Here is a 27,894-nt window from a genome sequence, read left to right on the forward strand (position 1 = left end):
GTAGGAAGGAGAGAGGGAAGGAAGCTGGGAGAAAGAATCAGGATAAGCTGGTGCAGACTTACTGGGTGTGGTTTGGCAGGTGCTAATGAGGCAGGAGGGAGCCAGAAGTGTAGGAAAAGGATGAGGAGGAACAGCCTTGGACTGAGGTTCACAGACAATTTGCTATTATCTAACCTGCCTGACAAGAGCCAGGGTCACACTGCATGGACATCTTTAGCGCTAAGCATGTCTGCAAAATAAAACCAGCTTAGCCTATATTTATTGCATGTCTATAGAGAAGCATCTATAGAAGTCTAGGTGTTATTCAGCAGCTCTATAGCCAGGACTTGCAGTGGGCACATTTCTTATCCCAGTCTGTCAATGTGCTCACAGCTTGGCCTGCTTAGCTCCCCAGGTCACTGTTAGTGCAACATATGACTATTCACGTGCCCAGCTATTTTTATGAAGCAGTAAATGCCAATCTGCATGTTTCACACTGTATGGGAGAAATTGAGACCCCCCAGAATGCAGATCAGTGGTACCTCACAAAGCAAGACATGGATGCACTGACTGTCACAATGAAGCTCGGTGCCTGGGCTGCTTTGTATGCTGGTGTCATTTGCTTAGAAAGTGGAGGTGACAGAGTTTAAGTTGCATTTTGAGCAGAGGATGCAGAAGCTAAATACTTCAGATGAGATTTGCATAGCTATTTAGGTACTTGGGGAGATTTCATAAGAGCACTCAAGCTGCTGGAGAGCCGGTAGATGCATTTATCCTGAACCTCACCTTGACTTGCTTGAATATAAAGGAACCAAGGCAGTTAGGTAGCAGTCCCTACATTAAGCAAGTACCCCAGTCTCATGGAAGTGCTTTCATGTCTTTGTAAACCTGGTTCCTTACATCGCTTGTCTCGAAGTCTACATTTTCCATTCCAAGGTGCACACATTTTCCCATAGAATATAATGCCAAGTTTGGTATAAGTGAAAGAAAACACTGGATCTCTTACCCTGAAACTGTTTCTTGATGTATGTATTTCTTGACTTGCTCACATCCCTCTTTGCTTGGCCTAAGTTACCAGGCTGCTGCGGTCGGGAAAGATGAAGGGATTTTTTCCACCATGCAAAAAGCAGGCAGATTTCATGAATGTCATTTGTTCTCTGTTTCCTTTTTTTCTCAGGGATTGAAAATATTTCTACCAAAAGTCCATCATTTTCTTGTTCAGTTCCAGAGGGGATTCTGTAACAGGTTCTTTTATACTGAGTCTTTTTGGAGTAATTAACAAAAAAAGAAAAAAAAGTGCTACAACTATAACCAGCTCAGACAATTCTTTGCCTTCTGGCGGCCAGCAGTATTTTATATTGCATTCTCTGATTTGATTTTCTGGCTGTTCCAAGCTCCTGGCAACTGCCACAATAGCTTTTAAGATTGCACTTTTTTTTGTTGCTTTTTTATTATTATTCCGGTGTTTACCTTTTTTTCTGAGCTGTATCCTTTATTTCCTTTAACTTTTCTCCCGTAATGTTATGCCAGAGAAAAGTAAAAGCTCTACCAGTATAGCATTTAGCACAAACAGGACCTGATCCAAAGAATATGCCACTGTTGGAGCAAGCGGAGCATGCTATCTGTAATTATAGCCACTTGTATGATAAACAGCTGGTACAATCACAAAAAGTGTAGAAGAAGGACACAAAGTTTCTTAGGAGTATGGAATATAAGCTGGATGGAGTCTGGCTGTGTCATGACCGAAGAGGAGCAGCTGATTAAGAAATAGTCACAGTTTGTCATGGTGCAAGAAATAGGGTCACCAGTGAAGTTATTGTATAACATTTAATTAAATTGTGAAACTGATTTCCACAGGATGTTATGGAGACCAGGATATAAATGTGGTCAAAAAGGGATCAGACAAATTCAGAAAAGCTAATTTAATCAATGATTATTAGACATGATAGTCTGGAGAGTCAACAGAGAGAGAACAGCACCTCCATAGCATGACTCATCCCATCCTAGGAGAAATGTCTTAGCTCAGCTTGCTGAATCGCTGTCTGGAGATGACTGCGTCTCCATTGGCCTAAATATCTGTTGCAGTGTAGACGTTCAAATCAGAGGATGTTAAAGCCAGGTGACTGGGTTCCACTGTAGGTGGGATCTCTATTGCGAAGTTTCTGGGCACTTTGGGAGTTAAAAAAGCTGTGGGTAAAATGAAATGGTAAAGATGGTATTGACTATAAAGAAAAGATATTTATCTGTTTGTCATCCAAGATAGTTTTGTTCTTTCCTAGCAGCAGTTTGTGTACTTTATTGCAGCAGCATAAGAAATATGAAATAGATAATGGCGTCATCAAAATCACTCCCAGCCTCTGGAATCATTAGAGAGAGCAACAGTCGTATTTTATCATAAACCTTTTCACTTCAGCATTCCCCAGTGATGAGTGGAACAATCATGAGGTAATGCCAAGGAGGGCAGTGTTTGATATTTCTGGCTTTCCAAACTCCAGAAACCTAAATAGGGCACGGTGGCTGTCAATGCAGTTGCAGCTGCTAAGTGTCGCAGAAGGGAATAAAAGTATTTCACCCATTGCTGTCACCTGTCACCTGGGAGAGCAGTTGCTATGAAGGGCACAGCCATGTGAGTGCTGTCCGGGCAGCTCCTCGTTGCTTGTTGCCTCCTAGAATTCCCCATTGACTTGGAGAGGGACTCCATTATTGGCTTCAGCAAGACCGTCAAAGTTGTCTCAGTTAGTGCAATGCTCTTTAAAACTGAATTATCTTTTTTTTTCTTTTACTATTTTGTTATTTATTTGTTTATTTTTCTGTCCATCACCTTTATAGTCCAGTTCTGTGGACCTCGTCTATTCCCAAGGACAGCTGAGTGACAGCCAGCCCTATTAGGAGCAAACATCCTGCCCCCTGAGAATTAGAATTATATATCGTGCCTTCTAGGGTTCATAGCCTGTATTACTGTCTTTTTCTTGCTAGGTCTTCTGAAGTAGTTTTCCCAGGTGGTCCTTATCTATATAGCAGGCAGTGAATCCAAACAAAATTTCACTTTCCCAGGCTATTTAATGGAACTGCAGCTGGTGTTTTGGATTTGCTGTTTAGAGACTGTAGCAGGGATTCCGAACCAGCCTGTCAGACTGTAGCAGCCTCTGTCAATTGCTCTATCCTGGTAGATAATAAACATGAAGAATTCAGACAGTATTTTTGGTGAATTTCATAATGCCATAATTTAAATATTTATATAGCTTTCACTTGTTTTCTTACATATTTTTCATCTGCATTGCCACTGCTTTCTACTCTTTTGTTGGATATGTTGCTACCGCCTGTTGTCAGAGCTGTTCCTTTGTAGCAGCTTCCCATGTACTTTGCTGAAGGAATTGTGAAGGCATGGATGGATGTCCAAATAAAAAACGTTGCTAGCATTTTTTTTTTCACCTTTTTCTCTCCTCTCCAGAGGGAGAACTCCTGAACTGCGTGTCTGAGAAAAACAACACTTAGAATGTTATCTGAAAAGCAAAAGTGTCTTCCAAGTAGGAAAAACCCCTCTGTACCTTGCTTATTGTGTTCTACAGGATGCGGCACAGAAGTTCTGGATGTGGTGTTTCTACAAATGTGTCCTTTACTGTACAGGTCTCTTCCTTTTCCTCCTCCTTCCTTAGCAAAATAGATTTTATTATAGTTGGCCATGATAAGTAATGGTGAAATTGAGATTTTGCCTCTCGCCGATTTCTGTCTGCCTTTGATTTCGCACCACAGAAAAAGCATGTGAGCACACAGAGATTCAGCTGGGCAAGGATATGAGTGTTTTATTAGCACAACTGCAATAACCAGCTATAAAAATTTATTCCAGTAGAGATCTCATTGAAAACAGTTGGAAGAAATTGTTCCAATTATTTTTAATGTATGAAATTATAAAATTACGCAGTCCTTTAGCATGAGAGGTTTTCTCTCTCTCCCTACCTCCCTCTGGCTTATCTTTTAACAGAAAGACCATATGCTGTGATTCGTGCTTGGGATGTACAAAATGTGGCTTTTTTTTTTTTTTACCTTGCTGTCTTTCGTAACTATTGTACAATATAGAAGTCAAAACTGGAAGAAATAGCTAAGAGCTTTCAACTATTGCACATCCCCAATCTTCTGTTTTATATCTGTAATAAATTTTAAGTTATGAAGGGCATACACAAGGCTTAGATGCTTGCCATTAAGGTCATGAAATAATAATGAGGTTCCTGTATTGGGGACACAGAGTCTCCTCGGAGAGAAACAGCTTTCCTTTTGCTCTGTCCTTCTTGCTCATTTTGCAGTTTCTATCAATATTAATGTCAGAGTGCATTCTTTTCTTTTTTCCCCATAAATATATAACCTTGCTAGGAGTTCGGTCATCTGTAAAAATACTTACATTTTTCCAAAATATTGTTTGTGAGACTTATCTAAATTACCTCTCAGTCTGATTTCAAATAGCACTAATTAATGAGGAAATACTATGGAATGGTAATGAATATGTGTGTTTTTGGTGCTGTGTTGGCCCACCTTAGCATGGATTTTTTGTGCTGAAGAACATTTTCTTAGTCTGTATTATAGACATTTTTGTATTTTGAATCAGTTGTCTGTTTTATGATACAGATTAGATTGACAGCTCTGGAAAGTGAAACTCTTAAAGGAGGAGGCACACATAATGAATCCTTCTAACTTCAGTCCTAGAGAGACTAGTTCAGCCTCATGCTTCCCCAGCCTTGACCTTTTTGCCCCAGTGTCCATTAATGATACTAGTCACAGCTAAGAAATGTCTTGAAGATCTCAACTGTGATTAAACCCCTTGTGTGTTATGCTGTAAAATAGCAAAAGGGCAGCCTGTAAAGACAGGCTCCCTGCACAGGTCTCCCTGAGCTGACGTGACAGCTGACTGCACTCTACTAGCTTCATGCATGCTAGCATTGGTAAATGGGGATGCTGACAGCTTGTTGGTAAGCATGGTGTAGCAGACCATCAGCTGGTTCAGCTAGGCCAGAAACACCTTTCCTAATGGCCAGGTACACAGCAAAGCACCTTGCATAACCATGGGTTAAGGGAAGGCACTGCTGAAGAGCTCCAGAGGGAGAGCCTATAGATAGAAGCTTGATGCATAAATTTAGATGAGCAGCATTTCTCTGATGACTTTTTGCTCTTGACCAAGCAGGTTTATGTCACAGCAGTCGATACTCTCTAAAGCATGAGTTCATCCTCTCTCTGCTGCAAGATGGTTCCCAGCCTGCCTGCATATAATTACAGTGATAAAGGGTGCAAACAAGCTGTCAAGTAGCATATCTTCCAAACTGTAAAAATCAAAAGCAATGAGAAAATTTTATAATTCATACTAGAGCAATGAAGCACTTTTTATTTGAAAATTATGTCCGAAGGAAACATTTTCAGGTCTTCTTCTGTGTTTCTTTAACAGTCAGTCTTAATGCCAGTCAGGTTTTAACTGTAGTTTTCCAGTTCGAGCAGTTTATGTGATTCATGTGCTCACTTGTTTCTGTGAGTAACATGTTTGACCGCCCTTCAGTGTCCAACTCAAAAGTGTAAAGCCATTGATTTCGTTCCACAGAATCATGATTCATCTTCTCAGTAATGTATTTCCTCTGCATTTAATCATGCTCCATCTGAAGCAGTCACAAGGGATAGTTCTGACGATTGGTTTATAATGAATTTGGAGCGAGCATTGTGCCAATGGATCACTACCCACAATGTAAGCGCTTTGTTTTGACTCTGAAAGGGTCTTAGTAAAATAAAAAGCTGTAATCTGCTTTCCCACTAACCTCTTCTGTTAATATCTATCATAATACAGTCATGTGGTTTTTAGTAATGTAGTTGTGTAGCGCTCAGGTCAGAATCATCAGTTGAAATAAGCTCATTCACAGTGGTCAGAGATGTGTGTGCAGAAGCAAACTAACTCCAGAGTCTGAAGTGTGCCCTTTTCCTGCAGGAATGGAATGGAACCTAAAGATTTAACATTTATCTGTTTATATCAGCTTGTATTATTTTCAGACCAACCTTTTACATAGTGTTAAGGTGCTCAGACTGAAGTTTCTTTTCAAATAATATTGTATTTAATAAATATTTTTCTCATTCTTTGAGGCTGTGACTTTAGCTGACATAAAGGGCATAATGAGACAATATTTAACAATGTGATCTCTGCATTTTAGCTGCTTAAAACTATTTCATTTTGGGGGACTTGAAATGAGAGAAAAGAGTTGATTTTTCCACTGTTTGGTAGAAGTAAATAGTAATTAAGAAGAGTGCCTGTATTTGGTACAACAGTATGCTGTACTTGTATTGGCATCCATCACACCTGAATAGAAGTCTAAATACAGAGTTAACAATGAACTCCAGCAATCTGTGTGCTTCCTAGGGAGATGGGGAACAACATTTCAATTCTGCATTCTCCGTTGCTGTTGAGCATGGTGGGATCTTTCTCGCTTCAATTTAAGCATCTAGAAATCCAGTTTCACATCTAAGCGAATTTGCCATGTGGCTTGTACAACCATCAGTAAGAAGGAAACACTTGTAAAGGGTGATTCATCCTGTCTTAAAATAGATGTACATATATTCATCCTGCCTCTTTCAGACAACTTTCTCTGCATGGAGTGAATCACTCTGAAGATTGCTGGCCGTCTCCATTGACTGCAGAAGGACCAAAGACAACTAACATTTTAAACAGCTAAGGTTCAATGTGATTCATCCACCAGGACAGAAAAGTAAGGTGCAGATAAGGAATGTGAAAAAGAATAGAAAGCTTGTATCATAAGCAGAACTCCATAGTCCTGAGAAGGCACGTGATGACTTCGAACCTAAATTAAAATGAAGCTGGAAGGTGAGAAAGAACTCTTAGTAAACGTACCAACTTTTGCTAGTTTTGCTAGTTTTCTCATATCAAGCATAAGGGTACAGTGACTAAACTAGGAATAGTGCAAACTGCTAGCAAATCAGACTGAAATATGTGTGGAATGAAAACATGTATACTTTTCCCAGAAAATTGCCTGGAATAAAGGAGTACTTTCTTTAAAATGAACAAAACTTAAAGAGAAGGGAAAAAAAGAAAAAAAAAGTGCTTGTATGTAAATGTGGTCAAGGGCAATGTCTGAAGTCTAAGAAATCTTATCCACAAGCATGAATCATCAACAATGTTGATCGGAAAGAAAAATAACATTTGAATAAACCCTGATCTACAAAATGACAAAAATAATCAATTTCTCAGGCAGAGGCAATGGTGGTCTGGTTTGACATAACAAAACTAGATGTGTTTTTATATGTGTATTTATAAATAAATGTCGTCCCATTGTTCCAAAAGAAGACTGAAACTCACTCAGGGAAACTATACTGTTCAAACATGTCTTGTCAATTTTGCCCTTAGAAAAAGGGAATTTTTCCAGCACCTGTAGAAGAGGTGGAATAGTCAGTAAATCCCTGAAATATCTAAAAATCAGCTATTTTGAAGCGCAAGTCTTGTAAAGATCAGTGCTGAAATACAACTTGTTCCAGAGGGCATGCTGAACTACTGATGTCCAAAAAGTCATGGATTTCAGGGCGTCCCACATGGGAAAGCCTTTTGGAAGCCACAGATTCTAGAATAAAACCTCAGACCAATCAATCAAATTATGTCTGATGTAAGGCATATAACAAACTTGTCACAGAATCCAAAGCTCTACTGGTGGAACATTCTGGATAATCATACTAGCCATTACATTAATTAATCAGAAAGGTATTTAGCATACGAATTATTACAAAAATATGCAGTAAATGTACTGCATTAATGAGGGAAAATTGGAGAGAACAGACCAGTTTAGAAAATATTAATCCAACTGCTGATAAATGAAACTTCTTCCACAGCTCACATTCCATGTTACTTACTGATGACCACATCTGATAGAGGCTGGGCCAGTAGCAAAATGAAACTATGGCAACAGATGCACTTATGTGTTTGTCTGACACTAAGCATTAACAAGCATATTTATTGTTCCCTTCAGAAATGGTTCTCTAAATTGTCTAGGAGATCTCAAATAGGTCACTAAATCCTGTCTGAATGTTGGAGAAAGAGAAGTGGACATGCCAAAAAGACTTTTGTTATTTTATGGCATAAAATAAAGCAAATAAAGAATTAAGGAAGAAAAGTTCAGTAAAAAATTTCTTCAGATCATCCAGAGCCAATACTTTCCGTAGAAATATGGATGCCCTCCTCCTTGTGATCTAAATAGAGAGAAAAAGCAAGTGAAGGAGAGATTTTGTCCCTGTCTGTCCAAGGCTAGAGCTAAGTGGTACAGCCTGGAAGCTCTTCTGAGTTCTTTGGTCTTGCTGACCAACACAGATTGGTCTCTGCTTTATGCTTCATATTTTCTCTTAAGTCCACTTGCAAAGGAGAAAAGACAGCTATGGCATACTGTAAGCAGTTTCCTAATCCAAATGAGGAGAGGATCCTGAGATGTACATCAGATCACAGCCTGCTGGCTTTGGAGTTGGGCTTTGAATAAGAGCCCTACTGTGACCCATAGGACTGGATCAACTGTGGAGTGACTGGTGTGTTTAGGATTGCCCTCAATTTGCATGTTAAAAATGTGGAGAATTCTCATTTTGTTTCATTTCACACTCAGCAGAAAACGAATCCCAGTGCTTCCTCATTTTTAATAAAATAAATTCAATTTCTGTTCCCTAGTCACCTAGATAAAAAGAAGCCGTAAAAGTCCTACATACCAGTTGTTATGTTAAAGCATCCTCCTTCGCAGCTTTTACCCTTTCAAATGTTTTTTTTATTATTATTGCTTGAATCTAATTGAATATCCATCTCGTTTCAAATAACATTTAAAAATATATATCTTCTCTTTTGCTTAAACCTCTTCTCTCCGTTTATTATTCAATTCGGTTGGATAATTGCATTCCTTAATGTCATTACCCTCTATTTTCCCCATTTCTTTTATGCAGAGAGATTGCAGGCCTGAATCTGATCTTTAGTAAAACCAGTAGAGTAATCTAAAATAACTGGATTTATTCCAGTTTTTACTGTAGTGTAATGTTATCAGAACCTACCCTGTTTGTTTCAGACTTAGTTCATGGCTTATGTTATCAGCAGCATGTTATGACTGCTCCTAACATCAAGATGGGGTTATACACATAAATTCTACTTAATTATGGATTTTCCACTGGTTTCCCCATGTAAAACACAGTATAAGTTTGGTGAAAATTTATTAACAGAGGCTTCAGTATTGTGTAAGGGGGAGACCTCTGTATTGCCTTTCCCTGTTGATCTTCCCCTGTGTTGGTTCCTTCAAATTGTAGTAGTTATTTGGTGCCACTATGTTACAAGATCCTTATGGTAACAGGCAACAGTAGCAGGACTAGCTTGTCTAAATAATCGTCATCTATTTTATGTATTGGAGGTAGAAAAGGCATTCCCTGTGCAGTGTGGTTCTGCTGTGGGGTGCGGCATAGCTGTGGGTCTTCCCTGCTTCGTGTAAAATGGCTCGGAAATGGCGGTGAAAACTCAAGAGAAGACATGCTTCACAAGTTGCCAAGGAAGCGCTGCTGTTGGGCAAGGTCATTATAATCGTAGCCTGTATTTGTGGTTTGGATGGGAAAAATTCCTCTTCCACACATGCTTTTCCATAGGTATTTCTTCTTCTGGGGCTTTGGATGAGATTTGGCTTTTTTGTTTGTGATAGGATACGGCTCCGCTCCAGATTTCTTCTTCTGTGAAACAAACAATAAATGTATGTGAGGGATAGAAGCATCTGTGTGATTTGATAGCCGCTTCTATCCATCCTTCATGGCGACATTAACGGAGGAAGGGCAGTGACAGAAGTAGCCCGAGGAGAAAGGAACAACGCTGGGAGTTGTGCGGGCTTATAGTTCCTAGCAGCACATAGCTGGAAATTTGGTAAACAGCCTGATCAAAAATAACAAGAACATTATTCTGTTATTGTGGATTATATGCGTAGTTCTGTGCTTTCCCCAGCATTTAATTGCTTTGGGTTTTGTACCCCCTACATATCCGTGTATGTTGGAGCCTATACAGTGTTTAATGTACCATTAATAGATTTGTATTGTGTCAAAGATAAAGACACCCACATCGCCTGCCTGCTTAGTGCCTGGATTTCACATGTAGTCCCCAGGAGTCAGCACGTTCATGTGGGAGGCCGTGGGCTGGGAGTGGGCAGAGGGGTGGGGATGAAGCACAGCTTTCCTTCGAACCTAATGAGTGCCTGCCAGCACAGCTGAGCTGGCAAAGGGAGTGTTGTCATTTGCTTCTGGCATAGTCCACACGACTCATTCCCATTTTCCGGAGCCAAGCAAGAGCAAGAAAAATGTGTGCCTTACCAGAGGTCTCATTTAATGCACACACTCCATGTAGCTGCAGAGATGCTGATTGACCTTCCCCCTCAGCTCATGCAGGATCACTGGGAAAGCAAAAGCAGGAAACCAGCAGGTGTTAGAGCAGACAAAATGCACTGATAAGCTGGGGCAGTCCCAGTGCTTAGAGGCAGGTAAGTATCTATGCCCAGGGTCATAGGTGAATCTGCCTGCACTCCTTTGGGGTCGATAAGGGGAGGAGGTGACTATGGTCACCATCTCTTAATGATCCTTTTGATGAGCCTTTTCATTCCCAGCTACCTAGGGAGGGAATTCAGTGAAACTAAATTCTACTGAGATTCTGAAATTCTACTGAGGGTACCAAAAGTCAGGCAGTGTGACTGCTCCATTTCTCCCTAATTGTTTCAGAGACAGTGAGGTTGGAAGGGACCTCTGGAGACACTGTAGTCCAATACCCTTCTACGCAGGATCCTCAGGCAGGCCGTGTCCAGCAGGACTTTGAGTATCGCTGGGGATGGAGACTCCACAACCTCTCTGGGTACCTGAAAAAAGAAGTTTTTGTACATTCAGAATTTCCTGAATTTCAGTTTGTGCTCATTGCCTCTCATCTCCCTGGTCACTACAAGAAAAGCCTCCCTCTGTCTTCTTTAAAAACACCCCTTAGGAACTTGCACATTAATAGGATCCCCTTGAGCCTTCTGCGATCCAGTGTGAGCAGCCCCAGCTCTCTCAGCATCTCTATGTACGACAGATGCTCCAGTCCCCTCCATGGCCCTGCACTGAGGTCTCTCCAGTATGCTCAAGTCTCTCTTGTACTGGAGTCCCAGAACTGGACCCAGCACTCCGGGTGTGTCTCACCACTGCTGAGCAGGGTGGTAGGATCACTTCTCTCCACCTGCTCACAGCACTCTTCCTAATGCAGCTTGGAAAGAAAATAGTGTTATATAATGGATTGAAGCAAAGCAAGCAAAAAGGCATAAAACTGTATTTTTGGAGACCTGACTGGACATTGCTGGTGCTGTCTTTTTGAAGGAATTTGGGTCCTTGTTCAGCACAAATATGACATCTTTAGCAGTACTGTTTACTTTTCCATAGAAACGACCAGAGTTCTGTTTGTTTGCACTTGGTACCTTTCAAAATTGAAAACCTGCCGAGGAGGCTAAAGGGGAATGGAGAGAAAGGGAAAAAGGAAGCAGGTGGGACTGGAGCTGTGTTAGCAACAGTTTGGAGGTGTTTTGAAATCATTAGAGAGCAAAGGAGCTTCCGTAAGTCATGTTTTGCTATTGAAATTTAACTTTTTTTCTTTTTTGTTCTGCTTAGGACTTAATAATCAGAACTTTAATCTGATAATTAACTGATTTCACACTGGCAGTTTAGTACTAGCAAACCTTGTGGGAAAGGCAGACCCGATGAACCTGTGTGGGAATAGCTGTAAAGTATTCCAGGGAAAAAACCCAGCCATTGGCCAGGGGATTTGGATGATGGCCGTGTGGGGAGCAGAGAGTTTTTAAACGTCTGAAGCTCGTGTGTGACATGGGGTAGCATTGCAGGAAAGATATTGAGCAAAAGATTTATCAGGAAAAAACTGGAAGGCATCCTCGTGTTCTGTCTGCCTGCTGCCGGCACAGTCCGGGCTGCCAAAGGTTTAGAGTCTGTTCTTTAATAACATTCCAGTTTTTAAAACTGACCCTCTTAGTGTAAAAGCAGCCGTTCAGGTGCTGCTGTGTGACAGCCGACATCCTGCCGCCCTAAGCATTTCTGGGAGGATGATGTCTGTGGGTGGTTGATGGTCTCTTGTAGCACTTTGGCCAAGAGGATGTGTCTTTTAAGTTCAACCTTTATTGCTGTTGCTGTGCATGACGCAACAGTAGAGTTTCAGTATTTTTCTTGATCTCTAATCTGCATTGTATTGCTCTTGCTAATATTAATAAGCATTTCCCTACTAAAGTAATTTCACTGAGAACAAGCTTGACACCTTTACTCATGCTCAGAGCCACCCACTTTGCTCATTCCTTATCATGAATCTTTCCCCCATACTCATTTGGAACCAAAGCATATTGCCTTTTTTTTTTTTCTCTTTGTTTCCCCCCACTTTTTTAACAATCAGAAAATGCAACAGAAAATGAATAACACTGCTTGAATAGTCACATTGCGTGGTTGGAAGCATGGAAGTTGGAAGCAAATTTGCAGCTTGAAAGAATAAAATTTACTAGACAAAGAAATGCTTGCAGAGTGACCTTTCCTCTTGAAGATTTAGTGATTGTGCAGCTGTGCTCTCATGTATTTTCCTAATGCATATTCATAGATCTTCACACGGAAAAAAAAAAACATGTTTGGGAAACCATGATTATAAGTTAATTAAAAGTAGTTTTCATTTTAGAAAATTAAATGTGTTAGCAGTGGCATACTCATTGCTAATGGGTGATTGTACTTTTTCAATAATAATAAGGGATTCAATGAAACTCCAGAAGATGTTAGAATGTGATTAACTAGATAATCTATGTATTTGAGTTTTTATTCCCAAATAAACTGGATCTCCCAGAGCCAGAAGTGTGCGTTTATATTTGATAATTATACGAGCCTCTTGAGCTTTCCTACAGATTGTAATTCAATTCTGTAGGAAAAGAGCTTTGAATCGAGAAGAAAGAATGGGTGCCTAATTACAGGAAGGCATTGTGACCAGCTTGGTCAGCTGGTGCAGTCCCTCATCTCAAACAGAGCAAGGCACAGCATGTGCCATACTGTACTGGAGCAGCAGGTAAAAGTACAAAGCCCATCAGTCCCAAATTATACCTTCTTCAACAGTGGTTTGGTTCTGTGGAACACTTTAGGAAAGTCTTTATTAAGATCTTAGCCATGCTTTTCACTGGTTTAGTAGAGTATGGAAGATTTTTAGGACTCATTGAATAACCTATGTCTGAACAAGCAGCTTACCAAAACTAAGGACCTGCATCATCAAGGCAGAAAAACCCTGTCTCGTCTCTCTGAATCTGATATTAGAAGAGGTTTCATGTGTGGATGTTTGTCCACCTCTTTATTCTTATGTACATGCAGACACGCTCCATTTCCTACAGTGTTTTGTGCCCACGTTACCGGTAATAACGTAGCTAACTGTGGAAGATGTTGCTCATTCACAGGTTCTGTCTGCTTCCATTGCAGTGTAGGTTCAAGGACTGTAAAGTGAACACAATGAATACAGAAAAGTGATTTTTACTTTAGCAATAACAGAAAAATTGTCAGTCAAAAATACCAAATCTTTGCCCATTTGAAGATGCTTTTTTTTAACACTGAGGTAAATATTAATGGAGTTAAAGATCCAAGTGAAAAGAGTCAATTAAAAGCACACCTGGCTAAATTACGAGATCTAGAAGCTGCCTTGTGAATGTACCTAAGGTAGTTACTACAATTGGAGAGAATTTTTAAGGGTCCTCTGGGTCCTAAGCAAAGTGCCTTATGTCTGCAAAGGGTAATATAGTTTAGAGGAGAAAAAAAAAGACAAAAAAAGCTGGGGCAACTGTTCTACATACCATAAACTGCAACCCACCAATTAGCAAAACAGCCGGTTTCTAGACACCTGTACATACAGTTAGGCCTGTGGGAGTTAACAGAAAGGTCAAACTCTCCAATGTTTGTACTGAAGTGACCTTTGCACTTTCCAAAGACCGAATTTCTCAATTTTGTACCAGCTGAATGCTTTGTAGAACGGCACCATCCTTCTTGGTGCTGGGGGTGCTGCTGGTAGCGTGGCACAGGAGGATGTTTTGGTCACGCAGAAATGGAGAGGAATGGGAAGCTTTGCGCCTGTTCAGGGACGGTTCCTGTAAAGTTTTATAAATACATCAATTCACTGGAACAGAACAAAGTATCTCCTTCTGAGGGGAAAGGAACTAAACATAGAAATAGGAGAAGATGCCAAAAGCAATAGATTAATATCAGTAATGGGTGGTTCTGTGGACTAGAAACCAATGCATTCAGTGCAGTGCTGTCATTAGAGACAGATGCTATACTGGAAGATAAAAATGGAAATGCTAAGCTAGGCTCAGGCAAGAAATTATTCATCTCTTTGCAGTGCTGTACAGGACAAGTTAAGTACTGTGTGTCATCCAATTACAAAGTAACTAAAAGACATCTCCTGTCATAAACTAACTGTAGTACAGTAGTACTGGAACAGGTTAAAGGGAAGGACTTCTTAAAAGATATCTCAAAAGATATCTCAAAGGAAAGGTCAACATCAGCAGCTCTGAGAGTTCTGTACTTACATATGCACACACGCATATTTTGTGTTTCTGTATGTTTTGTGTCTGTGTATGTAAGGTGTGTATGACAAATGTAATGGCTATCTCTGGAGTTAACAGCGATGCTGTATGTGTCATTGCTTCCCCACAGTGCAGCCTGTCAGCAGCCCTGTACCTGTGAGGAGTATCTGCTAATGCAAATGTCACATCAGAGAGATTTTCAAGAGAAAGATAAAGATTCTGTGGACATCCCCGAATGTGTGAAAAGTTTTTGTTACGTATCTTTTTAAAAAAGGAAAGAAGTGAAGTCGCAGTTTTCAGCCTTCATACAAAGAAAAGCTAAGAATTACAGAAATCACTAATATAAAGGCAACTTTGTAATGTGGTAGCACTGCAGTGAAATGAAGTAGTACTTTCCAAAGGATAGCAATAATCTCTCACCAAATCGGAAAGAAAATAAATCTTTCACTTAGAAGATACTATTATTACAGACAAGAGATTTCTTTTCATCATTAATTCGAAGGTAGATGAGCAGTCCATCTCCAGGCCTTCAGATGTCTGAAGATAGACGTACGTTGTATTTTTCACCATTTCAGCCTCTAATGTTCAAACATAGCCTAGCTTTCTGTTCACTGGGGGAATCCGTAAAGCTGTGTTTGACTAAAAGCAGCAGTGAGTGAATGCAAAACAAGTGATGCGTTTCAGCTTTGTCCCTAATCAAGTTTAAAATGATCACATCAACTTGGCTAATTGTATTAATTTATTTCTTCTTAAGGCAGGATGGGGAAACAGAATAGCAAGCTGGCCCCTGAGGTGATGGAAGATCTGGTGAAGAGCACGGAGTTCAACGAACACGAGCTCAAACAGTGGTACAAAGGATTTCTAAAGGACTGTCCAAGCGGTAGACTGAACCTTGAGGAGTTTCAGCAGCTTTACGTAAAGGTGAGTTATTAAGTTCCTACTATTTAGCCATAGAAGAGGTTACAAGTAGTGCAAAGCACTGCATGGTCATGAGCTGCCCTTCTAGACTAAGGAATTCCTTCACTAGGAGGAGCAATGGTGAATATAAAGAGGTCAGTGGGAAGCATTACCCTCATTGTGCCGACTCTTCTGATAGCTACAGTAACTGGAACCAAAAAATTTAAGGAAAAAAACACATGTGCTTTACTCAAAGAAAGCATTCTCTGTAATTTATGGGCCTCGTTCATCTTCAGTGGGTGATTGCAGTTCAGTTCAATAAACCATGCTCTGTGTAACACCACTGGAATATAAACCCTGTGACCGATGGAACTACATTGTCCTTCTGTTAGTTCCAACAGAAGTGGTGAGGCTTTGTGGCAGTATGCTCTGCAGGCAAATTATGCACTGTGTACCAAGAATTTCCTTCTCTAAATTTTAAGTACTGCCTTTCTTTTTTCCCTACTGTCTCTCCACTCTTGTTAGATATGAAAGGAAAGCCATGTTGCTAAGTTTATTTGCTTTTAATTCTTCATTATTTTATCAAATGCAATGTAGTCTTTTCCTTATATTTAGTATGCATTTATTCTGCAACAAGAAGTGCACGGGGGCAGCATTAAAAGTGTGTTCATGTTACAAAGATAATTATATTTTAATTCAGAATCGAGTGTCTGCCTGAAGGTCAGAGACTTCAAAGTAATTTTAATTAGGAAAAATACTGGATGGCAGTGATGAAGAGTAGGATCAGAACAGTTCAGAAATACAATGTGAGGCTGAATAAAATTTAAAAAAGCCTTTCAAATGTGAGTAGTTAATACTGAGTAAAGTGACGATTTCTGCAGAGAAGTGGAACTATCTTTTTCCTTAAACGCGTCCTAGAGTCCTATCCTGAAATTCTTCAGCCTTGAACCAGATTGTTGTAGACTTTCACCAAGCCCCTTCTTCCTTTTAACGAGTGCCCTTGCAAAAACTGCTAACTTCAGCTTACATAAATAAGCCTCTGTCTTCTTATTTTAATATTAATGGCTAGAGATATTGCCTCACAATCCTTTTCTTAAAAAAGACTGACTTTTTAATAACTGTTATTTTCAGTTGAAAGAATTTTTACTGCCTCAGGTATTATGCTTGTTATTGACTGATAATTTATAGCTTCTATTTTAAATAGTACTCGGTGTACAACCCTGGGATTAGACATCTAATAATTTCTCTTACGTGTTTCTGAGGAATGTAAATGGTCTCTATAAAATATTCCTAATAAAGTATGACAAGTTTTTAACTCTTCAGAAATTATAATTTTTTTTTGGCAAGCTGCACTAGAGGGATTTTTTTTTTTTAATGATTTTGTATGTTGTGAGGGATAATATCTTCTGAAATAGCTTGGAGCTGCTAGGACTTCCTCCCTTCAAAAAGCTGTTTGAAGTGTTCAAAGATAATTCATGAGATACTTTACTCATGGAGGAAATATCAGAGAGTAATTTCAGTATTAAATTTACAAAATGGTACTGCAAAATGTGAAATGAAGAGTACAAGAGTACTGAAATTTGGCGACAGCCCTGTTCTAGGGAGCTGCAGTATCTGGCTTTTAGTTTTATGGCCTTACATATTTTTAGAGTGGACACCAAATAAGATTGTCTCCCTTGCTTTGTTAGTTATGCTTTGTGAGATATGCTCTATAAAGTTGCTGTCATATATTTATTTCCAGTTTATTGTTGTTCTATAAATAATATATATATATGCAGGGCAAAATACTAATTTTGCAGAAGAGAAATATGATTAGCTGTAGTAAATCCAGAGCTTTACTTCTCCTTCTGTCACTGAATTTCTTCTAAACTAATGGCTCTTGGCTGTCTGAGAAACTAATGGCCTGAGTGTTGCCAGTCATGGAGACCTCTTTTCTGTAGGGTGTTCTGCCTGGTTGCAGACAAAACCCCAAACTCAACATTTAATCTTTCCAGGAGAAGCCACCAGCAGGAGATCCAAACATTTATAACATTTCAATTCTGTTAATGAGTATTCAGTAAATGAGTATTCAGGGTAAAAAGGTATGAAGCTCATTTTAATTAATAATTTCTCTGTGTGGACTTCTGGTGGGAGAGATGGCATTTTATTTCTTGGTCAGAACTGGATTTTATTGAAGAAGATTTTCATACGCTTTTGCATGGATTGGTAAAAGAGTCATTATACTAAGTCATTATAGTCATTATACTAAGATGCTAAGAAAGTTCTTTTCTTGTACTCATATACAATAAAAAATATCCTCAACTTAAGGAAAAAAAAACACATTTTAGGACTCTCAAGAGCATTATTTTAAGGTGAATGTCCTGCTTATCTCTTGCTGCTTTTTTTTTTTTTTTTTGCACAATTACAGAGTGAGTGCACAATCCTGAGGTACAGAAGCTGCATTTTTGTGGTTGAAACTTATCTAGAAAATGCATCCTGGAACCACACCTAATGTGTTACTGTTTCTAATGCCGGCTCATAGGCATGCACTTACACCATAGGTCCGGGCTAGCACTGGTCTGAGTTAGAACATCCCGAACATCTGTGATGTAGATGTCAGGTCCTCAACACGAACTCTTCCACTGCGTATTTGCGTCAATTGTACTGTGCTGTTTACTGATGTAGATGAAGACTGTATTGACTAAAAGGGGGAATTACTGTAGCTTGGCATGGAATTGTTTGCTATTGAAGTTTCCATTAGGAATACAAGTCAGGCAATGCTTAAAATAAATAGCAGTTGTACAAATGGACTATACACAAAAATTATTTGCAGCACTTTTAGTGGCAGTGTTTATAAAAAATATTTTATCAAAAACAGTCTTTTAAATAAACATCAAATAAGAAAAAATGTAATTGATACTGTTGTATTTTTAGCGTTGCTTGTAGTCCTGTAGGTTCATCAGAACTTCTGGTATGCTTTTGGGTGCACGGATTCTTTTTGGGATGCAGAATCTGTTGCCAACTATTAGGTCTCATGTCTAACTCCATGGTGCTGAATTACTTGAAGGTTTGTACAGTTTTCAGGTTGATTTCCTGATGACTTCTTTGTGCACTATAGGCCCAGAGCCACCAAGAGATTTAAGTGCTGCCCCACGTTAACTGCCCCAGCAGCCTACACAGAGCATGGGAGCAGGAGAAACTTGTGGATACCATTCTGAGAAAGTTAAACATCAAGGCGGCCCACTGTAAACTAGTATGCCAAAGCAAAATCACAGGATACTGCTCAGGACAGGAATGTGTATGAAGCTCAACATTTCTGCAGGGTATATGCATCTGTTTCCATGTGGGAGTGGTATCCTTCAAGCCTCTCCTGCAGAGAAGTATCTAGGACATTAGATGTCAAAGCAAAATCAGGTGACTGGAGTCCTCTTAACTTTTTCTCTTAAGGAAGATAATGTGAGAGCCTTACCTTTACCACAGTGCATAAGTACTCTTCGAGCTGTAGGAAATCCGGAATCAATTACCACATCCCTGTAGGAGTCTGAATCTGCTAATACTTCCCCTGCGTCCTTGCTCTACCTGCGATGAAATGAGTCCTTCTGGTCTGCTTGCAGCACTCCAACCAAGCTCTTGCTGCCAGGAGTAGTATTAAGTATCTTAGTGGGTCCATGGGACAGTCTGGAAACTATGGTTTGCATCTCCAAAGTGAATGTTCTAACCGTTAAGCTAAATCCTTGCTTGTTTCCTTCTTCTTTTTATTTTATTTTTATTCTATCCTAAAAACTCTTATCTTATGTAAAACATCATTAGCATTGTGGGCAGAGAGCTGAAGGAATTAATATACAAAATTCTCATTAAAATAAAATATACTAATAAAACATGCTGGACTGTTCCCATCATTATTTAGGGTTTCTTTCAGTCTAGAGGGCCAAATAAATTTTGCTTCAGATCTTTTGAAATCACTGGGTTTAGATGAATATGCCCTAGAGTGTGCAAGCGTGCATAAACAGTACTCATATTCACAGGAATTATGCACGTTTATTAACTGGAAAATAGGCCTCTATATTGTGATACTTGTTGGAACTAGGTCACTGAACATGAGAAGCATATCTTCTGGATTAATAACAGAAAGAAGCACCAATGGTCCTTTAACTGGAAGGGTAGGGCTGAGAGTCGTGGTATAATGCTAGCATTAAATGAAGTGGGTTGCTCTGTAAATTTGTTGCACATCTATTATTTAGCTATGTTTTTGGGTTTTTTAGATAGCATGTAACTGAAAAATATAGTAATGGCATTTGATAAATTACAGTCAAATGGTTTGTCGTATTTTTGGCTTCTATCTCATATTTCCTGCCTTGAAGGGAATTGATTTCTAGTTGCTCATTTTAATGTGCATAGAAAAAAAAGACTCTCAAAAATCTGTTGAAATGTAAGTGGGTATGTTTGCATCTTCTTCTTCTCTATCCAAATTTTCAAGATGGAGTAGCATCCTTCTAAAGAGGGCACACTGCTCCTCAAAACATTAGGTTAGAGCTGCATATCAGCTCAGTGCGTGTGAGAAAATGGAATTCCAGAACAACAAAGCTGTGTTTGCAAACGACCCGAACATAGATGCAGAGATATATCTCTGTTAACTCTAAGAGTTGTGCCGGTTTTACAAGTGCATCTGACCAAAGAAGTTCTCCCTGTAACAAGAGTAATTTTTAGGTATGTTATTCCACTACAGCTGTATTGCTAAAAATCTACAGCATCTTTCGAAATCAGGCAGATTATCAAAAATACTGCTGTATCTACTCATGTAATGATTTTATATATACTGTTGATATCCTCCAAAAAATGACATTCACAGTTCTTGCAGTCTTCCTGGACAATGTGATAGTATCTTCCCGCACAGTAGGGCACATAATTTACCTGCAGCTCAGAAAACCATGTATGTATTTCTTTATTTGTAAACATGATTCTAGAAATCGTTAAACAGGTTAATAGTGCTGCTGTGTTATTGAATTTTTTAAATTGATATGGGATAATAAAACCATTATTGTTACATTAGAGTCAATTAGAAATAGCATTGGATGCAAACAAGCAAAGCAAAGAATAGCTCTGGTCCAGGGCCATTACAAAGCAGCTCTTCAGGAAGCAGCACATGTAGTAAGAAATAAGTACTGGCATCAGTGAATGTTTTACTTGGTGGGGGGACAGTAGAACAATCTGCTAGGTGAAGATCCTGAAGGCATTCCTCAAACATTTAAATAAAATCCATACATTTGAGGCAACTACAGGCAGGACAGTTATAAATACGTGCTCCTGAAGAGGAAAAAACCTTTCAGTAGTAGTGCAATTGAAGTTTTTGGAAAAGGCAAATTAATATAGCAGAACCCTAAAGAGGAAATGTAAAGTATTGCTGAAAAGCAAACATATTTGCAGTCCAGCCTTGCAGACTGAAGCATATGTTTAGTACTCCAGTGCTGCATCAAAACTTGATTCTGATAAAATGAGAAGAGATGAGAATTGCTCTTCATACAGAACTTCGTTTATTAAAAAAAAAAAAAAAGACTTGGTCTTGCTGCCTGATCACCTTCCTTGCAAACTGCTTTTGCTGTTGTTCCTCCTCCTCTTACTCCATGTAAACATGGACAGTTAGGTGCTCTGCCAAAACACAGGCCTACTAGAAAACCACATAAGAGGCTGGTTATATGTTTCAAACAGAAGCTGAGATTGTGCTGTGCGAATTTTAAAACAAAGGCCCAGAATGCTCCTTCCACATAAAAACAAAATCAAACAGACCCCAAAGGCAGTGTTAACTTTGAAGCTGACTGAGTGATTCAGGGAAGGGGAGGATGCTGGTAACATGACTTTCTGCTGCATTTCTTTCTTGCACAGATCCCAGGAAAAACACTGACTGGAAGTCATTTTATGGAACATTTTTTGGAATCTGTCTTTAGTATACAGAGCGTTAAAGATCAACAACTGTATTGAAGAATAAAATACAGTAGAAAACCAAGAATTTTCATTTAAGTTGCAAAGTAGAATGAGAACAGTAATTAAGAGGACTGGCACACTGCATAGTGAACTCTTCTGAAATTATGGATACCAAGAACCTTCAGCAAGGTAGAATAGAGTCACTTCAGGTTGAAATCTTAACCTCATTGAAACTAATGGGAGTTTTCATTCCTGATCCTTATTAGAGCTTAGAACTGCACTGAGCTCTTGAAATTGTTTGTCACCCTGAGTCCTAGGAAGTCTGATGTAAGCTCCTTTAAAATCCAGTCCTGCAAGCTGGATCTGGTGCCTGGAGAGCTCCTCTCGTGAAGTACAGGAACATACACAATACTAGATGAAGGCAGCAGTTATTTAAAACCTAAATCTGAATGGATGAGTGGTACGTGGAAGGGTCCTGATGTTATCGGAAGAGTAGTTTTGGAGGCAAGTAGTGGCTAATTTTAAAGGCTAAAATATATTTTTCTTTGCTTCTGTGGCAGAGTACGTAATGGCCCATATCCTCCAGATAATCTCTGGAGAATCTAAATCTTGAAAATGAGGGAGTCAGGCAATTCTGATAAACAAAATCTGAATGGTTAAATCTTAATTGCTCTAAATAGCAGCTTGTGGAGTTTCCAGGCTTGTGGGATGAGTCTTGCTGATAACAATTCAGTTATATATATATGCTAACACACCTTCCATGAGAGAAAGGAGAGATGGTCACAGATCCGTAAAGCTGTCTGAAAGCATCTCCAGGGCTGAGTCCCTGATGCACAGGGTTTGAAGGTTTAGACAAAACCTCTGATTACTACTAAGTATTGAATAGTTCTGTAGTGCAGTGGTTGTATGTGATTCCTGGAGGTGTCTAAACTAATATGAAGTTAAAAACATTGAAAAGACTATGTCCAGCAGGGCAAGGCAGTCCAGCTGAATGCTTAAAAACCTCACCATGTACATACATCTCCTAGTTTACAACTTATCTTGATAAAAGAAGCCAGTCTGAATAAATTCTCCAACAATAGCTTGTAAATCACTGCTTTTGTTTTTTTAATTATTATTATTTTTGAAGTAAGCTAGCCAGTTCCAAAAAAAAAAACTCATGCACTTTTATAAGGAAATTTGTTTCTTTACTGCTTAATTTTGCTCTGTGTTGGACTCCTTCAGAGAAATCAAAACAATGAATTTCAGATGCTGTAATTATTTCTGTAGCAAAACATTGAATTCATGAATACAGTTATGATTCCCCTGAAGGATAATACAGAAAGCGTGGAGCAGCCATGAAGGAGACAGCCACTGCTAACACTTAAATGTCAAAGACCTCAAAAAAAACCAAACAACAACAACAAAAGAAACGCATGGTCAGAGCCAAGTTTCAGAGCTGTTATGGCGTTCGGGTTTAGTATTTCTTGTAACGATACTTATTTTAACAGTATTACGGTAGTCCTTGGACAACCTTGTACTTGTCAAGACTGATCAGAAGTTCACTGCCTTTCTGAAACCTGTTACAAACTTGAGTAATTTGGACTTCTTCCCTCTTGAAACTGTGTCTCCTAGCTCCCTTCATACCACCTCAGGGTTTTCCTTCTCATCACAAGGAAGGCTGCTCACAAACTAGTGTAAACCCTTCAGGACTGCGCAGTGCAGAGTGGGATTAGTGATGCTAACTGTCCTTTTTTAAGATATATTCCTTTCTTTCGCAATCAAATTAAAATGAGTGGAGCATACAAACTCTTTATATTATGGATGGATATTCAAGAAATCAGTGATTGAATCACTTGCTTGACGTTACCCTTTGTGTCTTTGGCAATTTTTTTCATGGGTTGAAATATAAATAATCTCCTTCATTTTATTTCTTTGAAGTAAGGTCATTTGTTTTTTATTCTTCCTATCAAATGGTTTGGGGAAGGGTTTTGTCTTGTGGGGATCATACATGCACGTCGTAGGATGGTATTCGTGACCAGTAGTAGTATCAGAATCTGCTTCCATTATCTCACTTACACACAAAACCTGAAAACCACTTTCGTGTTTCGTAAAATGGGAACCTGGCATTCTGAATAAGTCCCTTCACTCCGAAAGTACATCTCTGGCTCCATGCCATATCTTCAGCCCTGTTCTACTCTCTCCTCTCCAGTGAACTCATCATTCCTTTAGAAAACTACCTTAGTAATAATACATTTCCATACTTCCCAGATAGACGTTCGTGAGTCACTGTAACTGGGTAAGAATACTTAAAAACTGTAGGATCTCATTTAGTTTGGAACATGGCTTTCCTGGCCAACCATTGCATCTCAGCTTGCTTCATGTGCTTGTGGTGTTTGACATGGCGTGTCATAGTTAGCACTGCAGTGCATGCTGCTGTGGGTAGCTGTAGCTATGCAGGTACAGATGAGAGGTGTTTTAACAGGGAGGTGTTTTAATGAGAGGTGTTTTAACAGGGTTCTGGGCTATGGAAAACTCTAGAAGCTCAGCTGGTTATTAACTTAAATTCAGTTTTTGTCATCGTGTAGACAATAGTTGAGATTCCAGTCAGGTTTCTACTAATCATAATCTGAACATTTCCAGTACCTTGGGGTATCAACTTTATTTCTCTTCAGTGAGAGTAAATTTCCATCTTTTCATGTTTAATTAAAGCTCATAGGAATAGATTTTTCACTGACAAACCTATTGATTGCTGAACTGATGACTTACCGCTACTTGGCATGAGAATTAGCTATCTATCTTAATTGTATATTCATTCACAAACAAAACAAAATGAGAAAAACATGTGGTTTGGAAGATAAAGTAATCAACACAAGGAAATTCAGGTGAGAAGAGACTGCTGCCATTTTGCAGAAATACATACGAAACATTTTCAAAAGAGTTAGGTGTGAAATCCACCTGCTTAAGAAGTCACGAAACTTGGTATCTGGTTGAACTGAATACTCAGTTTTAAATAGAATCTCCCTGCAGTCCACAGAAACGGCAGTATGGGCAGAAGTGTGAACCAGCTCTACAGTTCATCTCAAATTGAGTATCAAAGCCCGTTTGGGCTTATTTGCATGTTAACAAAGATAGTTCAAAAAAAAAAAAAATTGTAACTAATTAATTGAAATCAGATCGTGTCTGGAGCTTGTCAGCATTTTTCAACAGAAGCTTATTTAATTACCAAGCTATTTCTAGGTACTTGTATCCCCTTGGAAGGATATGTCCTAGAAATACTGTTATTCCTTTGTAGGAAACTACACATCTCTATGCATACTCATGGCTCTTCACAGCTTTCCTTGAAGGGTATTCACTGTTTTGCTTCTTCATGTCAAACTGATCATGCCAAATACCTAAGAACTGATTAAAAGTAAGGAGCCATCTTTCATGTTTGCAGGCTCCAGTTTGCAGTATTTTGTGCGTCCATGCTGACTAGATCTGCGCTCTTCTTATTACACCTTTTTGGTAATGGAAACGCTTTTAGTTGTGTTGGTGTTTATTAATGTAGCAATTACAGTGCCTGATTTTATAATGCGTGTCAGTGCAGATGATTATGTAATTAATGAAGAAACAGATATTGTGCAGTGAAAGCCTTGCAGGTGAAGCCCACAGATGACTCCAGAAGCCAGCCTCCCTCCTAGCATTCTTCTGTTTTCACCAGAATAAACTCCAGCCAGCTGCTTCCCAGCCAGCTGCTAAACAGTGGTAGCTGGAAGGTGATGTTCTTTGGATGTGGTCCCAGGGAAATGCTTGTGTCCTCAGTTCCCTTCAGAGTCTCCCTGCCCACACACACATGCCTTAGCCCCAGCAGGAAGGGATGCAGATGTTCCTCCCACTAAATCATAGCTTCTCATTTTCTCTCTCACAGATGCTGGTGTCACTTGGGCAGGTCAGGTGCTGTCCCCTCTACTTGATTCACGTGCATAACTTCATTTAGAAGTAAAACACATCTCCTTTCCTCAGGGTCCAATTTCTTCAGTCCATTGAGTCTTATATTACATGTAGGCTCGTAAACATAGTACAAACTTAGGCACACATTAAACTTTTTCCAGTTTCTTGGTTAGATCAAGGCACTTAGATAGCAATCTACTGCCTTGAGTTCACAATTCCATGGCGGTGACCAAATCCCAAAGCTGTCTTGCAGAAATACAATCCTACTGTTTTGTGCACGTCTAAAGGTACAGAAAGAAACAGCTGAGCATCAGCATTACAGTAGTGGTACTGCACACAATTTTCTTCTCATCTCTTTTGTTGCTCATTTGTGCAGAAGAAGTGACTCCATTTATTGCTTTAGAAGTTCATGATTCCCAGTATTTAACTCCTTTAAATATAAAGTCTATACATGATTTTTCAATACTTCAGTGACACTTGGTCTGAGAATGGTAAATTTACTGAAATCCAGTATCTGTTATATTAAATATGATTCTGAAAATGAGAGTTCATAATGGAAATAGTTACATTATTTAATTGTAAGGATGCTATATTAATGTTGGATTACTGAAGCAATTATTTATCTATCAATTAGTTCTTACTACAGACAAATACAATATATAGCATGGGTTGCCCAACAAATTGCTGGCCTTGTGTTAGCACTGCCAAATCCACACTGCAAATTAGCCCCTATGGTCTATTAGTCTGTCCGCTCATTTATTTTTAAGATTCTTTTCCCCTGGAGTTTTTCTGTATGGCAGACAAACGATGTTTAATGGGCCTGATTTTATTTTCACAGACATAAATTCTGGAGTTATTCTAATGTACGGCCAAGAACAGGGAGAATAAGCATGATCTCTGTTTCCAGCATCTTCTGACCTGGAGTGTCCTTGAAACATGAAAGAACATGAAAGAAAGTATATGGTCTAAAAGAACACGTGTGGAAACCCTGTCTTTACTCTTTGAAGATTAAGTAGAAAATCACCAGCAGATTCAGGGCAATAAAACTGAATAAAAAAATAATTCTAACAAAAATGGAGCAAATAAGGTCTTTGTATGAAGGAGTTTCTCATAAAGTCATACACCTCTCTATTACCTCTTTCTGTAGGAATAACATTTCTTCAGAGTAATCAAATCTGTTCCCAAAGACAGAATTTAACACACTCATTATAAAAAATTACATTAACACCTAGCCAAATGTATTAAAGGCTTTTGGAAATGATTAATTTGGCACACAAACTTCTAATAGAATCCTGTAGAAGGGAAATGTCAGTAAGGAATTAGCTCTTGAGCTCTATCCAGCAGGCGATTGTAGAGTGAGGTGAAAGAACCACATTCTGACTCCATCCAAGAGTGGAACTTTTCTTGCACAGGCACAATAAATAGAGTTTTTGCTAGAAATAAAGAGGCTGCCACATCAACCTATCTGAATAAAAATTATGTTGTGCTTTACATGTGGGAAAAGCACTCGAGAACAGTTAATCCCTATGAAAACATTATCCCTGCATTATCTCCAATAGTACATGCTTTCAGGCAGTTTTCAGTTATTTGTTTCCATTTTCTATACATGCACCCACTGTTCTTTATTTCCATGGGACTGTTCATCTCAGTTGTTTTTTTTTCTCTCATCTATTTTGGGCTCATGCCCATGCTTTCTTCATATTGCCAATACTGTGGACTACTTCTAAGTTTCCAGATTCATAGAAATACTGTCCTACATACTTGCTACAAAAGCAAGTACACAGTCCTAAGAGGACCACTTATTTCAATGGGATGGCAAATGTTACTGCCCAAGTACAACAGTGACAGATCAAGAATACTTTTTTCTCTTCTCCTTTCCTTTTATATACAGTAAAAACATGGAATGGTGTAAAAATCCCATGTGTGGTATGAGTGAGTCAACACAGCTCTCTAGTAAAGCATTTGATGCAGAATACTAGGGAATTCATTCTCTTCCAGTTTTCACTGCCAGCATGTTGGTGTAATAGCTAGGTCAATGGACAGCTGAAGTTGTGTTACTGTGCAGAGAGGAATGCACATCTTGGAGCCAAAAGAACAAGGGGAAAAAATGAGAAAAACAAACAAACACAAAAAAACACTAAACCTTTTACGAGAAAAGGAATCTATTCTCTTTAGTGACAGAGGAGCTGGACCAAAGTGAGAGTAGTTCTTTAGCATGATCTACAGTGGACTAAAAATGCTTGTTGAGTGCTTAAAACTCATACATTTTTACTAGGGCCTCAATTTTTGACATCTCTGAGTAAATACAGAATGCAATATGATGAAGAAATGGACATTTTCTATCCCAAGGAGCAAGATACCCTCCCTCTTCCTGAAGTGGGATAGAAGATGCAACCTTGTCATCTCCAGAGTCCTGCACAATCCTGACTGTCAGGCATAGAGTTCAGCACTCTCTATCCTTTTTCTTTTTTAAGCCAGTGTGCTTTTTCTTTTCCTTTTCCTTTTCTTTTCCTTTCTTTTCCTTTCTTTTCTTTTCTTTTCTTTTCTTTTCTTTTCTTTTCTTTTCTTTTCTTTTCTTTTCTTTTCTTTTCTTTTCTTTTCTTTTCTTTTCTTTTCT

General features: G+C 39.0%; 1 protein-coding gene across 8 annotated transcripts in view; it reads left to right on the top strand.

Moving 5' to 3' along the window:
• The window catches only part of VSNL1 (visinin like 1), a 77,780-nt gene that overhangs the window by 18,141 nt on the left and 31,745 nt on the right, over positions 1 to 27,894 (top strand). For 5 of the 8 annotated variants that reach the window (XM_021391551.1, XM_021391550.1, XM_021391554.1 and 2 more), the window contains exon 2: positions 15,325 to 15,491. In XM_021391551.1, coding sequence (XP_021247226.1) covers positions 15,330 to 15,491 — 162 coding nt within the window. In that variant the 5' untranslated portion in view covers positions 15,325 to 15,329. Of the gene's footprint in view, positions 1 to 6,617; positions 6,827 to 15,324; positions 15,492 to 27,894 lie in introns of those variants that run through there. The other 3 variants (XM_021391556.1, XM_021391552.1, XM_021391549.1) reach the window with 2 other exon arrangements.

Source organism: Numida meleagris, chromosome 3, assembly GCF_002078875.1.
Source record: "Numida meleagris isolate 19003 breed g44 Domestic line chromosome 3, NumMel1.0, whole genome shotgun sequence".
NCBI classification, from domain to species: domain Eukaryota; kingdom Metazoa; phylum Chordata; class Aves; order Galliformes; family Numididae; genus Numida; species Numida meleagris.